General features: G+C 38.9%; 1 protein-coding gene across 3 annotated transcripts in view; it reads right to left on the bottom strand.

The window, feature by feature from the left end:
• COL12A1 (collagen, type XII, alpha 1) overlaps window positions 1-16747 on the bottom strand; it is a 120258-nt gene that overhangs the window by 64207 nt on the left and 39304 nt on the right. The window contains exons 15-24 of one of the 3 annotated variants that reach the window (XM_010855266.1): window positions 16711-16746; window positions 10470-10736; window positions 9829-10021; window positions 8408-8529; window positions 6568-6717; window positions 6367-6486; window positions 6105-6269; window positions 5376-5522; window positions 2505-2644; window positions 1844-1973 (exon numbers count right to left, since the gene is read on the bottom strand). In XM_010855266.1, the coding sequence (XP_010853568.1) occupies window positions 1844-1973; window positions 2505-2644; window positions 5376-5522; window positions 6105-6269; window positions 6367-6486; window positions 6568-6717; window positions 8408-8529; window positions 9829-10021; window positions 10470-10736; window positions 16711-16746 (1470 nt within the window). Of the gene's footprint in view, window positions 1-1843; window positions 1974-2504; window positions 2645-5375; window positions 5523-6104; window positions 6270-6366; window positions 6487-6567; window positions 6718-8407; window positions 8530-9828; window positions 10022-10469; window positions 10737-16710; window position 16747 lie in introns of those variants that run through there. The other 2 variants (XM_010855263.1, XM_010855264.1) reach the window with 2 other exon arrangements.

The following is a 16747-nucleotide window of genomic DNA, read 5'->3' as shown; positions in this document are numbered from 1 at the left end:
AAGGAATTATCAGATTAATCCTGCCCATTATGAAATATATTATTTCCCACCTAATGGTCTAATATGAAGGGAAATATGAGAGATAAAGACCTAAGGGACTGAGCAGTCAGTGGAGTCAATTCTTGACTTGGAGTTACGCCCATTCCTTCCTCTTTCTTATAAAAGGCCTCCCTTCTTCCTGGAGGTCAGCCAAGAAGATGGGAGAAGGAAAGAGTATTTTCATATGGCCTCAGAAACCCCACCAGGAATAGGAGTGAGGAATATCTTTCCTCAAAGCTCTACTCAAAGCCAAAGCCATCAGAGCTTCTCTGGTAAAGGCCAGAGTCCAAAAGTCAATAAAAAAGGAGCTCTCGCTGCCAGCTGGAAGATCTGGCCTCATGCAGAACTGAATCAGATGATTCCTGCACAGCTGCTCCTCCAGATACTCTGAGTCCCACTCCCCACATGGTACCTTCCCTTAAGAGGTGGACAATCGTGAAAGGTACCCTTCCCTCTAAGGTAAACTCTTGCCATGAATACCCAGTGGGTTCCAAGATGGTAGGAGCAGCTGGTAAAAGCAGAAAATCACAGAGTATTTATTGAGAACCTGCACAAAGTACACATTCAGTAAATGTGTGTTGAAGAGATATCAAATAAAGGGATGATTCGGAAGGCTTACAGAAATCCCACACGCTACAAACAAACTTATTTACAAAACACAGATAGACTCACAGACATAGAAAACAAACTTAGAGTTACCAAGGGGGATAGTGGCAGAGGTGGGGAGAGATAAATCAGGAGGCTGGGGTTAAAATATACACACTGCTGCTGCTGCTGCTGCTGCTAAGTTGCTTCAGTCTGTCCGACTCTATGCGACCCCATAGACGGCAGCCCACTAGGCTCCTCTGTCCCTGGGATTCTCCAGGCAAGAACACTGGAGTGGGTTGCCATTTCCTTCTCCAATGCATGCAAGTGAAAAGTGAAAGTGAAGTCGTGCCCGATTCTTAGCGACCCCATGGACTGCAGCCCACCAGGCTTCTCCATCCATGGGATTTTCCAGGCAAGAGTACTGGAGTGGGGTGCCATTGCCTTCTCCAAAAATATTTGGAAGGAATGATGCTGAAGCTGAAACTCCAGTACTTTGGCCACCTCATGCGAAGAGTTGACTCATTGGAAAAGACTCTGATGCTGGGAGGGATTGGGGGCAAGAGGAGAAGGGGACGACAGAGGATGAGATGACTGGATGGCATCACTGACTCGATGGACGTGAGTCTGGGTGAACTCCGGGAGTTGGTGATGGACAGGGAGGCCTGGTGTGCTGCGATTCATGGGGTCGCAAAGAGTCGGACATGACTGAGCGACTGATCTGATCTGATCTACAAAAAAAAACCCTGATACTGAAAAAGATGGAGGATAGGAGGAGAAGAGGGCAACAGAGGATGAGATGGTTGGATGGCATCATCGATTCAATGGACTTGAGTTTGAGCAAACTCCAGGAGATGGTGATGGACAGGGAAGCCTGGTGTGCTGCAGTCCATGGGGTCACAAAGAGTCAGACACAACTTAGCGACTGAACAACAACAACTATATATGAAATAGGCAATCAACAAGAATCTACTGTATACCACAGGGAACTACACTCAGTATCTTTTAATAATCTATAAGAATCTCAAAAAAACCTGAAAATTAAAATGTACACATATAACTGAATCACTTTGCTATACTTTTGAAACTAACACAACTCTGTAAATCAACAATATTTCAATAATTTTTTTAAATGAAAATGAAAAAAAAATCCCACATGGCCTGTCACCTCTTTACCTTAATAAATTAAACATTGAGTTTTTTTTTTAATCTGACTTACATGTTTTTTCTGTGCCCTTCAGAGGCTCACTGTATTCATCTTCCACTACAGAATACACATTGACAACATATTCAGTTTCAGGCTTCAGATCTTTCAGGACCGTGCTCCTTTCCAATCGGCTCACATAAAACTAGGGATGAAAATTTACAAAAAATAACAACTTCTGTTAGAATCAGTTCCCTCTTTTCTACTGTTAATTGTGAAGTAGTTAACTTCAATGAGTTTAAGAAATATTCTTTAATGAGGTCATTGTCTTTTGTTTTTGAAAACTATCAGATTACAGTGAGATCTTGGATAATCCATACAGTTTATGCTCCCAGCTGTTGTTTCCTTATTTGTAAGATGAGTGCATAAAACTAGAACATCCTCAATGTTTCCTTCCTACTCGATGATTCTCGTATAAACTCATGAACAAATTAAACACCCTCTTAATCCCTAATTAAAAATTGTATTGATACTGTGCAATTCTTGGAAAGCATAAGAAATTAAAAGCTCTTCCCTCTAATTAAGCCCAAATGGAAGTGCTTGCCCTGCAAGAAATGGAGAACACCACCATGGACCCAGTTCTGCCCCCTACCTCCGCCCCGGCATTCCTCCCAGAGCCCTAAGGAGGAGGACCCAATCTCGGGACAGGAAGGAGCGGGTTGTGAGGTCTACTCACTTCTTGCCGTTTCCCTCCTGACACTGGGTAGTATTCCACCTTGTACCTGTCCACGCTGTCAGAAGGAGGTGTCCAGCTCACTCTCATAGAACGATGGGTCCGCTCAGAAAGAACTAGGTTGGAAGGCGCTTCCAAGTCACCTGCACATGGAAATGAAGTACATAGACTTTTTCATTATCATAGCAAGGTGACGATATTTAAATTAGGTTGCAATGGTGTTCCTCTCCATATTTCAAGCTTTTGTATACATTCTTTCATATACTAACAAGTTACAGTTGTACACATTCTTTCATATACTAACAAGTTACAGTTGTTCTTGTTCAGTTGCTTAATCACATCTGACTCTTTGTAACCCCATGGGCTGCAGCAGGCCAGGCTCCTCTGTCCTCCACTATCTCCTGGAGTTCGCTCAAATTCATGTCCATTGAGTTGGTGATGCTATCGAACCATCTCATCCTCGGCTGCCCCCTTCTCTTCCTTCCCTCAATCTTCCCCAGCATCAGGGGTCTTTTCTAATGAGCCAGCTCTTTGCATCCGGTGGCCGACGCATAGGAGCTTCAGCTTCAGCATCAGTCCTTCCAATGAATATTCAGGACTGATTTCCTTCACGATGGACTGGTTTGATCTCCTTGCAGTCCAAGGGACTCTCAAGAGTCTTCTCCAGTAAATCAGCCCAGGGCCCCTAAGTCCTCTCTGAATGGGTGGCCTAAGATTCTTCACCCTCAGGAAATTCAAATCTGAGCTCTTGTCATCCTTTAAAAGCCGCTCCCCTCATCCTGACAGCATCACAGTTTATCAGTCACCTAGATTCAATACCTCCGACTCATCCCGGATACTCTCTCTGCTCTCCCACCTTCTGCATGTATCAGTAAATGACAACATGGGGCCTGACAACTCTATCGCCTCTATCGCTATTGGTACCACCCAAGTTCACTGCCTTCATCATCATGTTGATTATTTACATTCATGTCTTATCTTCTTAACCATAAGTTATGCTCTGTGAGGACAGAAGTGATTTTTTATTCATGTTTAGTTCCTTTTCAGGATCTAATTCAGTGGTAAGAGAACCTACTTCCTTTCTCACTCAGAGAGAAACAACCAAGTCTTCTAAAATTTAGGAATATCCTACTGCTGTGTTTGTTTTTTTCTGTTCCTAAGTGTAGGTGAAATGACAAATATATAAAAATATTTGGAATCAATATAAGTGAAAATAGAAATATTGGGCTCAATAAGACCATTAATTAGAGAGACATCCCAAATAATAATCATAGGAGAGCTAATACAGTGACTCCATGAGCATGGCAAATCATTCTCATATGAACTCTTCCTACTTTCTTTGTAAGCCAAAGCTGGGAAAAAGCATTTCCATTCTTAGTATCCTAACCTTTATTGTACTTGGGTCATAATCAAGCCTACAAAATTATCAAGCAATTTTACTGTCTGGGAAACTAAATGAATGCAACCATTACATAGCTGATGTAAAAAAAATAAAGTAAAACAGATAAAAGATGTTTTCATCCCCACTCAAAGTTCTCTCCAACTAAATAAAACTACAACTCTCTCAGCTAATCCAAAGCCAGACGCCTACAAATTCTGGCTTCCTGGCTGCTCTATTTCTCCTGGGAAAAGGTCAGTCTATTGTTCAAAATCCAAAAAGAAAATCTGCAAAATTTTGAAGAGAGAAATTCAAGAAGGAACATTCAAATAAATGTATCCTTAGTATCCAAAGCACGTGAACCATTTCTACCACTTTGTTAAACTCATTCCAACTTTCCAAAACCAGAGTAAATTAATGAAAGACAATCTTTACCAGAATCTACACTTACTTAAAAGAAATTTTTCTCATACAATAAGAACCATCATTTTATCATTAATTTTCAAAATACCTTCAATTTAGTATTTACCATGGTTTGTCCTACAATTTACACAGGTAGTAATTATTTTATACCACTTACCACTACAAATTCACTTCTATAATTTTATTTCTAAATCTTCATTCCTTATCAATAGCTACCTTTTTTCAAGGACCTCTCAAAACATCTTTACCCATCTGACTTTGAGTAAGTAACTGTATTTCTCTAAATCTATTTCTTCAGTGGTAAAGAGAGATGATACCCTTTCTAAAAATCCACACTCTAACACTGTAACTTGTCTTTATGTTTAGAAGTTACAAGTGCAAAGTATCAAATGTGATCATCTCTGGTTGGGGCATTTAATAGTAACTTAGTAGTGATATGGAGTGAAGATGGTTTACCAGAGAAAAATATACACCAGGAGAGAAAGCACCTCTTTATTCCCTAATCTCACTTGTGTATGTGTCTGTGTGTGTGGTGCACACGTGTGCAGTCGCTCCATCATGTCCAAGTCTTTGCAACCACATGGACCATAGCCCACCAGGCTCCTCTGTTCAAGGGATTATCCCAGCAAGAATACTAGAGTGGGTTGCCACTTCCTTCTCCAGGGGATCTTCCTGACCCAGGGATCAAAACTGCATCTCCTTTATTGGCAGGAGGATTCTTTACCACTGAGCCACCTAGGAAGCATGTGTTTGATACAGGCACATTTAAACTAAATGTATCCCCAAATAAACTAGAAGTCATTTACAGTTTGATGCCATCAGAGAAAACCCAAGGACTAAATCAATGATTCTCAACTGGGGGCAGTGTTCTCCCCAGCAGACGTTCAGCACATTTTGAAGGTATTTTTAGTTGTCATAACTCAGGGGATACTACTGGTATCCGGTGGGCAGTGTTCAGGGATGCTGCTAAACATCTCACAATGCACAAAGTAATCCACTCCCTCCATTCTACAAAGAATTAAATGGACCAAAATACCAACAGTTCTGAGGGTAAGAACCTGGGCTAACCTTACCTGGACCTTTGACACTGTTACACAAGTTGTTGGTGAGGTCATCCACAATCCTAGAAAGTGAATCAAAATCCGCCACGTTGTACGCGTGGATATCATCAGGATCTGTTGCAATCATCTTTAACTCAACTTCATCAGCATTTTTAATACCTTGGGGAAAATGGATATACACAAATTAAAAGCGTGTCTCAGAAAAAAATTCATGGAACAAAGCAAATATTTCATAGGCTACCCTTATACATTCTGTGTTAACTAGAATGTATATAAGATTTTCTCCAACAATAAAATGATTACATAAATTAAATAGAAACAAAAAATAATACAAACTGAAGGTTATTTTGTTTGGCTTCTTCTAATGCTTCTAGCACCAATTCCCCACCAAAAAGAGTTTGTTTAGTGTTTTTTTTCTGGAAAGTATTATAAAATAGTGGATATCAAAAACAAACATGATGCTGTGGAAAACCAAACAGGAATTTTCCTGAATCCTATTAATAGTACAGTTGTCCTCTTGATTTATTACTCTCTTCCAAGAAGCCATGTAATTTTGTCCCATTGTAAGGAGAAAAGAAGAAAATAGATGAACTTCCTGGCACATTATTTTAATAAATCATGTGATTGGGAAAGTGTGTTTCTGTATTTTTCATGCTTCAGAAAATATTTTTAACTACAAAATTATCCTTGGCAAAAATATTTGTCACCCGTGGAGGCACAGCTATTCTCATCCATACTTACCAATGGCAAACAGTTCCACGCCTTCATCCTTGAGTTTTTTGGAAGGTGCCTCTACATCATCCTGGGATTTTCCATCAGTGATAAGAACACCGATTTTTCGAGCTCGAGGTCTCATGCCAGCTTGGGTCTTGAAGCTCTGCTGGCGAATGAAATTCAAGGCCATCCCTAGTGGGATTGTTAAAAGAGAATCAGCCACATCATTATTCAGCCACGAGCTCGGACAAAAGCGAGAGCCGACAGCGCCCTGAACCATCTGGCTCACCTGTGAGGGTGTTGCCTCCTTTGTAAGGCAGGTTCGCCACGGCCTGCAGCAAGCTCTTCTTGTCTTTGTGAGCATTTAGCTGCCACTCTGTTCTGGGGTCCCCACTATACTGCGCGAGGGCTGAAAGGACACCACTGGTATTAGCATATGTAAGCGAACCTGATGAAGACATCTAAATGCCGTCAATGTTGTGAGACCTACCAATCTGTACTCTTTTGGGGCCAATCTCAAAGACTTCCACGATACGAGAAATGAAGCTCCTGACGGTTCTAAAGTTCGCCCGGCCGATGCTCCACGATCCATCCACCAGCAGCACGATGTCTGCTTCAGCCCGGGTGAGACACTCCATCCCTGACGCAGCAATCACGAGACAGCATGGAGTCAGGGGGACATTCTTTGTCAGGTTACTTCCCAGCTCTCTTCTGCCACCCCCGGGGGCCAGGGTCACCTAACAATCTCAGTTCTGTGGCTCAGTGAGGTGATTGGGAGTTCAAGACTTTGAAAACACGTCCATATGACTTAGAGCTTCAAATAAGAATCACAGGAACTATCCATCCCTCTAATAATCATTTCAGTGGAAAATCTTTCCTTCATCTTTGACTATATTTATGGCCACAATCATAGAACATGGAGACTTAAACTGTCATTATAAATTTGAATAGGCTCACAAACCCAAACACTGAAATATAGAAGAGGGAATGTACAGCCTTCTGACTATAAGGAAATAATAATTTTAATAAAACTTTGCATTTTCCTCAATTTTCAGTGGTCATTAGCAGACAAGTATGAGATGAACTTTAAAATGTGCAAGCCAGAAAAAGGTTCAGTGAGCCAAAAATATCTTTTGAATTAATGCAAACTCTCAGTAATACATACATTATTAAGGATTAGGCACAGAACTCTCAACCCTTCTGAATCTGATGGCTATTATTTAGTTTTAAATAACTTAATCATCTACTACATATAAGAATCAGGTAAATACAAATGGTGAAATCTGCACATTTAAAAAATCAAGAGAGAAGGAAGACAATCTAGAAAAAAGGATGCAAAGAAGTATACAAATCGAGAGCTACAGAGACCACAAGGACAAACACTGATACAAAGCTAGGGTGCTTTGGGAAGAGAGAATTATCCCAAATCCTCAGTGCACAAGCTACAAAATAAAAATATAAGTCAGTTAATATCATCATAAGAGAAAAAATAGAACATCAATGCAAAACAGCAAGAGTTGAGACTTTATTTTATCCACATCCATATTTTCAAATGCTTTCTTTTCCAAGAGCTTATGTTACCAGCTATGAATTTTTCAACTACTTGCCATGTTAGCATCTGATCTTTATATTATTAGAAAAAAAAACTGAGGCAAACTCAGTGATGCTCATTATACTACAAAGGCATCACTGGCATACTGGACGGTCCATCGGAGTGAGGATTCCCCAACGCCATCCATGCACCTATGTCTTTACAAGTCCGCTCCTGCTCTTCCAAGACCTACTCTTTATAAGCAAATGATGAAAATATTTAGAAGTAAACTCCACCCACCACCCTCACTGCTAAGAATGTTCAAATCTAGCTTCATGTGTATCAAAGCTGTAGTCGTGGCAGCAGCAGAGAGTCTAAGGGGTTTATGTTACCATTTTGCTTTCCAAGTCTTAGCTGCCCGCCTATTAACGTATCAATAACCAAATACCACTTGCTCAGCCCAAATAAATCCTTTCTACAATTACTTTAGCGAAATAAAACTGCATTTGAATCATTAAAAAGAGAGAAATGTACATCATCTACCCATTGAAAAACTCAGCTTTAAACAATACAGTACTCTGTAACTAATGTAATGCTGACAAGAAAGCCTTAAAAAAAAATGTTGGCAAAGTGTGCTTAGCTGGATGTCTGTAGAATTTTTTAAAGTATATATTACTGAAATAAATTTTAACATAAAATTTAATGGTTGATTTTCATGGTATAATTAATCTAACACTTTACATTTGAAAAAGTTGCGTGGTACTGACTTTTCTTAGGAGAATGCAATTCAATTTCTTACCAGAGGATAAAATTGGCATTACAGTTGTGTCAGAAAGAGTTGTCATTTCTTGTCCAACAAGTGGTGAACTTTCTCCTCCATCAAACATTCCAAAAACGTTTACTTTATAGGTGGTACCTGCCCTGAAATGTTAAAATATACAGTCTGTATGTATAATAGGCCCAAGTGGTAGCATTTTTTTTTGTTTTGTTATAAATACTCATCTTGATGTATAAACTTTCATTCAGAGGAAATTATAACACATAATATTGCAAGAGAAGAAAAATAATTTCCATCACATTCCAGTTTAAGCTCACACTGTGAGGTATCGAGGGAAACTAGCATCCTAGAGAACACTGGGGGTTCAGGGCACCAGTTTCCACCTTGCCTTTCATCAAATGTAGAATTCCCACCTTCCCACTGAGCAAGTTAGGAAAGGATCAAGCTCTCACTTTTACTACTGCTAAGTAATGGGCTTTAATATTTAAAATGTTGTACTTGCAAGGAAACATAAAGCCCTGGCACAGTGCCCAGCACATAGTGTGTGAAAGTTGCTCAGTCATGTCGGACTCTTTGTGACCCCATGGACAGCAGCCCCACCAGGCTCCTCTGTGCATGGGGTTCTCCAGGCAAGAGTACTCGAGTGGGTAGCCATTCCCTTCTCCAGAAGATCTTCCCCACCCAGGGATCGAATCTGGGTCTTCTGCATTGCAGGTGTATACTTTACCATTTGAGCCACCAGGGAAGCCCCCTGGCACATAGTAGGCTCAATCAATTTTATCCTCCCTATTCTGATAAAAATAAGTATTGTTCAAACAGATATCAGTGTTGTTGAATGAATAGTCAAAACAACTCAACTTTCCACCTGGCAATGAATGCAGAGCACTCTGTTTTTTTTCACTATAAAGGATGTAGGCTGCTGTTCAAACTCAAACCTCCTTCTTTTCCACTGCGGAGCCTACAGCAAGACCTTCCATCAGCCCCCACTTCCCCAAGCCTCTCAGCTGACCCCAAGCACCAAGGCCCACTCCCTCCCTCGCTCCTGAGAGGGGATGTACGCAGGCATCTCTGGGTCAGCCCCTGGGCCTTTCCTGAAGCACAGGAACACCCACATTTCCATGGGGCTGGTTGGAGACAAGCTGCTGTTGGTGAAATGGTGCGATGTGGGTGTCAGTTTTTTAAAAGAGGGGTGCTGTGGGAAAAAACACCATTCCTGATCTCTTAGTAACAAACATCATTAAAATCGTACACTTGTTCAGGCCTAAATTTGAACGTCTGAACCCAAATCTCAACTTCAGCCTCAACAAGAGTGAGAAAGCAACTTGGGCTGATTTTAAATACTCTGCCAGCAACAGACACGTAAGTGATCGTGTGTGGAAGGCCTACAAATTTACATCGGTTATGCAATCTGTTAACAAAAATGAAATAGAGTTCACTCCTACCTAAGTTCCTCTAGAACAACTGTGTTGTCATATGGTCCAACCACCAACTCCCCCAGTCTTCTGTCATCTCCCGTGGGATGAAACGTGACCTTGTAACCCTTGACCTCACCGGGTGCAGGCTCCCAAGTCACCCGGAAGCTTGACATGGTTGGATCAGATGTTTTGAGGTTTCTGGGTGATTTAAATCGAGAAGCTGTAGAGATAATAAACATTAAAATATTACCCAAAAGCCTAGGCTCTGGAGTTTTTTTATTAACCCCTACAATAATAAGTTGAATTCTAAATATCTAAGTGGCACACATGGCAATCACCACAAGCAAAACACTTCAAAATAAATATTTACTTTATGTTAAGTCAGAAAGCACAAACTATAATGCCCAATAAAAGTCAGAATATTAGAGTGTGAGCCAAGTGCGAGTGTAAATAGCACTCACAATTCAGATTAGAGTAACATTAATATGTAGGATCATTTTACAAGGAACTAGATTGGTAAAAATCATATGCTAATTAGGCATCTTATCCAACTATTATAACATAATTTATTACAGAGTTCATTTTCGATATTCACAAATGAAGCAGATATATTAAAATCCCCCATTAAAATATTACACTTTCCCCCCCAAATTATTATGATTTCATACCTGTTGTTCCTGATCCTTGCCTAAGCTTTCCTTCCCCTGTCTTGTAAACTGGGAGAACTGTGATGTCATACGTGGTCTGGGGCTGAAGTCGCTTTAACACGGTTGAGGTGACTGTGGGTGACACTTTGGCGACCATCTGCCTCCCACCCCCACGGGGGCGATACATAACACGGTAGTTGACAACTTTCCCAGGTGCTGGTTTCCAGGTAACTCTCATTGTGTTTTCTGTTTCTTCATCCACTTTCAAGGTTTTTGAGTCTTCAGACACTGTGAGATGAAAAGAAGGTTACAATGTATATCATGCTGAAAGAACATGCTTATGTCCACCACCACAGTTATGTGAAAAGACACTAGATGTGGTTTCTTAAATACGTACACCCTTCCTTTACTTCGCATTGCGATCTCGCTTAAATTCAGGATGGCGTGTGAACCTAATCTCAGTGAGGTTACACAGTGAGATGTTTTCTTTTTATCTGGCTAGTAACTAAAAAATGGAAGTTCATATTGCAAGGATTTCCTATTTGCATTCCAGAGACTTTAGTAAAGAAAACATCCATTTCCGGAGATGAATTTTTAGAATTTTTATTATATTTCCATCTGTAAAGAATTCCTGTAGAAATTACAGTGTGCAGAATATGAAAAATCATAAATACAGGGTCAGAAATATTCCTTGAGTCTTTTCAGAAAAAAAGTACAATGCATAAATGACTAGCCAGAGTGACTATAGTTAACACCACCCTTTGCGATTGCCATGAACACATAAGACGATCAAGGAACAGGAAATTCTGACACATAAAAGTATCTCTGGGGCTCTGGAGATAAACCAGTATACACTGGATGGTTTTAGAAAAAACTGTATGTAAAAAGGGTTTGATTAGTATACAACAAACTTTATTAAATTATATCTTATTATAACTATATCAGAAACTGGTCACCCAACATCCACAAATAGCCAATACAGTCCTCTTTTTATATATAATTAGAGCTTATAAGCAGGATCATTTCATTCAATTCAGTAATCTCAGCATTCAAAAATCATAAGCATCTTCTAAAAAGAGAGACAAAGCTGAAGGAAACACTGCAGACAATCTTTTTTGATTCTAAAAGAAATTTTCATGTTCAAACAGGCAAGGACCACCTGAAAAAACTAAAAAAAAAAAAAGCCTGGGAAAGCTTTAAAAAATACACACACACACACACACACACAGAGACATAGCAGCATTTTTCAGACATGGGACATCAGGCAGCATAGGACCATGATCCCTGAGAGAAACAAATGAGAAGGAGCTTGATCATTGCCCTGACTTATTGCTAGGAGAGAGTTTCCAGCACCAGTACAGGAAGGGGGAACCCAGATGGAGCCTGGTGGTCTCCCTTAATTGAGGAGGTAGTTTTGTCAGTTCGGGGAGTCCAAGGCACTTAGAACTTGCAGAGAAAGTCCTGGAGATAGTGTGACGGAGAAAAAGCTCCAAAAATCTGCAAAAGGTCCTACTTAAGTGTTCAATCCAGTACTACTCTGTACATATGAATAAGTAAACTACTCAAAACCAAAGAACCACCTAGAAGGAGTAGAGAGAATAAAGTTCTTAGAGTTCATGTGGGGCCAGAAATATTTCCCCTCTTCAGAATAGAAAATCTCAAAATTCTCTGAACATCATATAGAGTACTAAGAAGGAGTTACTGCCCCAGGACTGGTGTAAAAGAAGCCCTAAACTAAAGGTTTCTCTAGTCTAGTTTTAACACAATGTTAATGAAAGCTTCAAAAATATCAAACTGTTTCCAAGTGAGTTTACTACATCCCAGAACAAACCTTTAGAGGATATTTGTAAGAACATAAAAATATCTGATATCCAAAAAAGTAAAGTTCATAGTCTGGCTTCTAATAAACATTACCAGAAATGCAAATAAAGAAAAAAATAATAACCTGTATCATGGACTGAATGGTTGTGCCTCCCTATATTCATATGTTAATGCCTTAATCTCCAATGTGATAGTATTTGGACCTTTAGGAAGTAATTGGAGAAGGAAATGGCAACCCACTCAATTATTTCTTTCCTGGAGAATCCCATGGACAGAGGAGCCTGGAGCGCTAGAGCAAAGAGTTGGACACAACTGAAGTGATTTAGCATGCAGGGAGGTAATTAGGATTAAATGAGATTCTACAGGTAAGGCCCTAATCTGATGGAACCGGAATCCTTATAAGAGGATGAGGAGACACCAGAGAGCTCATTTCCTCTCTCTCTCTCCCCTCCTTACCCTCAACATGTACAGACTGAGGAAAGGCTACCTGAGGACACAGAAAGAACATAGCCATCTGCAAACCAGGAAGAGAGCTCTCACCAGAAACCAAGTTCTGCAAGCAGAAATAGAACTGAAAATAACACATATGACAGAACTATTCAAAGGGAACATCAAAACAGATATTATCAATATTATATGTACCATATTCCATATGTTAATGATGGTACAAGAAATATTAAGCATGTTAGGTAAACACATAGAATATATAACAAAGACTCAAACCAAACCTCTAGAAGTGAAAAATACAATGCCTGACACAAGAAATACACAGGGTGATACTAACATCAAATCAGAAACTGCAAAAAAAAAAAAAAATACTAGCAAACTTGATGACATGAGAATAAAAACTACCCAAATTGAAACATAATAAAAGAAAAAAGACTGAAAAACTGAAAAGCACAGAAGTGAGCTATGTGACAACTTCAACCAGTCTAACACATGTGGAACTAGAATACCTGAAGAAAGTGAGGAGTAATAAATAAAATATTTTAAGAAATAATGGCCTAAATATTTTCAAACTTTATAAAACTATAAACCCACAGATCCAACAACCTCAATAACCCTAAGCACAAGAAACATGAAAAAACCACATCCAGGCACATTATTAGCAAATTACTTAAAATCAGTATAATCTTGACAGCAGCCATATAAGCAAAAGATGCATTATGTATATAGGACAAAGGTAAGAATGACAAAACAGGTAAAGAAAATCAATATATGCTTATGAATTATGTCTCTGAAAGATGCAAATATAATTTCAACTAAGAGTATATTGGTTGCATTTTTTTTAATTTTAGGCTAAGAAAGTAAGAGAATTCTTGGCCAATTCCATCACTTTCTGGAAAATTAAAATGTATTTAGTTAATCTCCAGTTCCCCGTTACTATTCTCTAGGTACGTGAACTATTAAAAGAAAAAATATATATTTTTTCAAAAAAAATGTAAAGACCTTACATAGGATTTTTGAAAGAACATGAGAAAGAATAGTACACAGAACAATCTGTCACAAGTATTGAGTAAATCCATGTGTGCCTAACACTTTTCTAGAAAAAGTTCTGCTAAAATATGTTTACTGACCTCTTATTTCCATCTCTTCAACTCTTGTTCAGTAGAACAAGACATTTCTTCCTTACACAAAATTCTCAAACCCATTTCATACTACTTAGAATTGAGACAAATAGACAGTTAAATATTATGAGTGTTGGTCTAAAATGAAGCCTATGTCCCCCAAACGTGGGATCACAAACTTGAAAATATTCCCAAATTTAAATATGTTAATAACTTTCAAATACTGTACTTCATACTTTGAAGTGCTTCAAGGATCTCAATTGTTTTCCTGCTTTATAATTAACTCTTGAAAAAAAAGGAACTGAAGTTAAATAAGGTATGACATATCTCATCCTGGCTTTAATGGGAAACTCTGGATTTTAAGGAAGAAAAAGAAATCCTTGTTGTCTTCCCATAAGAAAAAGGCAAGATTTGTCACTCCATTCATTGATAGGCCACATGCTATAAAATGCTGTAACACTCCCATTCTAAGTTCTTTTCAAGTTTTAGTGCCTTTCACAAGATGCTCTCCAATCTCACTGTACCTTGGCTAAACTAGCTGCCATAACTGAAGGGCCGGTAGAGTTTCCCACCTGCTGGCTTTTTAGCCACAATTCGTGGTTGTCAGTGTATCGACAGTCTGCATACCATGTCTCTGAACGTCAGGTGAAAGCAGAAAATATTTCCAAAATGTCCCCCTTGGAAGTTTATAAGATACTCTAAGAGCATGGCCCAGTTATACACACAATTTTTGGACCTGTCCACCAGCCAAAGACACTACATGTGACTCGGATTTCTCAAAGCATTTTTGAAACTACCTTACTTTCCACAAAGAAAACAAACTAAAACACAACAGCTAAGAATGGTAGCAGATGGCGGGTGGGGAGGGAGGCTCCAGAGGGAGGCGGTGTATATACACTTGTGGCTGATTCGTGTTGCTGTAAGGCAGAAACCAACACAACATTGTAAAGCAATTGTCCTCCAAATAAAAATTTTAAAAAACAGAAGCAGAACAAAGAAGGGTTCTTGTCTTTCATCTAATTTGCTGAGCAGTTTGAGCAGGTGACTTATGCCCTCTAGAAAATGTGCCTTTCATTCCTACCTACTCTGCTCATGGTTCAAAAGAGGCCTTTCCATTTACTAAGATTTAAACCAATCAATTAGCCAAGAAATACTGAAAATGTCTTAGATGCTCAGCTTTTAGAAAGTTTATTTAGAATTTCTACTAACATACTTGCTTTGAGCTAAAACATATCCCTTGTGGAGATTTTAAATCCCAAATAAATATCTGAGGATTCAATCCTTTCAGAAGAAGAAAGGATGGAGGAGAATTTTTGAAAAAGTTTCCCTCTAAATATGTATTTTTTGATAATTTCTCAGCCATGTGCATTTTATCTTTATGCCTACAAATAAATTTAGCTAGATGTGTCATATGTGGCCTAAATTTACAACATAACTTGTCTTTACAACAAATGAATAACTGCCAGAAATAGAGATGAATTTCTGCCAAGTTCTTAAACTATGTCAGTCAATATATTCAGACACAGGATTTCATTCACTATCATGGAAACCAATCATGTCAATATCTGGGAAATATGCCTTTTCATGTATTTAAATCTCCTATAAGGAGTTTGATTTTTTTTTAATCTGTTAATTTTGACACAGACTTAAGCTCAGACATATCCAAATGATTTTGCCAGTGATTAAAAAAAAAGAAAAGATGAATTCTACAGAGAACTCAGACCAAAAGATTTTAATTTAAGGACAACTTGAAATCAGGATACAGGACTTCACTACTGAAATTGCCCTTGGCATTTTCCTCTCTCCTCCTTTGGCAAAAATATCACCCAATATGTGGCCTTAATTTCACCCAATTCCTCCACTTCTTCCTAAACAAAGAAATGCAAGAACACCCCCACTCTTTCCCCTTTTCCTAAATCCTCCCAAACAAAAAGAATAAACTTTTCTATAAATTCTTAGAAATGCCCATTTTTAATAAATTGCTTTTTAGGAAAGACAATTATGAAATACAGACACATTTCTCCCTAGCCACCTGATAATAAATGATGAGAGGTCACTCAAAATTTTTCACAGAAAAGAATATTAATGAGATTAAGGTAAATTTTAGCCATCAGAAAACTGAGTAGACTTGAATTAGCCTCCCCAAACATAGTAAAAATAATTTAGGATTAGTCCTGGTTGTACAACATACATTGTCTCAACAGCTGCATTATACATCAGTCTTCTCTAAGTGGCTAGGGTGCTATGCTTTGCCCACTGTTATTTTATTTAATGCTCAAATCTGACGCTGCATTCTACATATTAGGAAACTGAAGCTCAAAGAAGTTTCAAGAACTTGCCCGAGGCCATGTAGTTATAAATGTCCCTGAATTCTCTCTGTTTCCATAGCTTCCTGTCTCTTTACTAGTTGAGTCTCTCATCTAGTTGATCTTTCCACCAGAAAAAAAGAAGCGAGACAGAGAGAGAGAAACACAGTTCATCCTTGAACAACGAAGGTTTGAACTTTGAAGGTCCAGTTGTACATGGATTTTTTTTTCACTATCAAATGCGGCAGGACTACATGATCCGAGGTTGGTTTTATCCTGGGATGCAGAGGAACCTCGGATAAGAATGGTTGCCTATAAATTATACGCAGATTAACCCCCACATTTTCAAGGGTAAACGGTGTAGGCAGTGGGTAGGGATTCAGTATTTCAAAATCTGATACAAGTTTAGACACACAATGAACTTGATTTTAAAGCACATTCATTAAAGGTCATACGTTTTTAGTCCTCATCTGTCACATAAAGAAAAAAAATGCAAGAGGTTATCATGAGCTGATAGCTATTAGGTAGCACCAACACACTGGCAACCCCCCTCAGAGTGTTACCTACATTCAGTCATGGCTTCTCCACTCAAAGGGTCCCCTTG

The sequence above is a fragment of the Bison bison genome, unplaced genomic scaffold (assembly GCF_000754665.1).
Source record: "Bison bison bison isolate TAMUID 2011002044 unplaced genomic scaffold, Bison_UMD1.0 scf7180017864362, whole genome shotgun sequence".
NCBI classification, from domain to species: Eukaryota; Metazoa; Chordata; class Mammalia; order Artiodactyla; family Bovidae; genus Bison; species Bison bison.
Note: the sequence above shows the minus strand (reverse complement) of the source record. Positions and strands in the feature narration are given on the sequence as shown.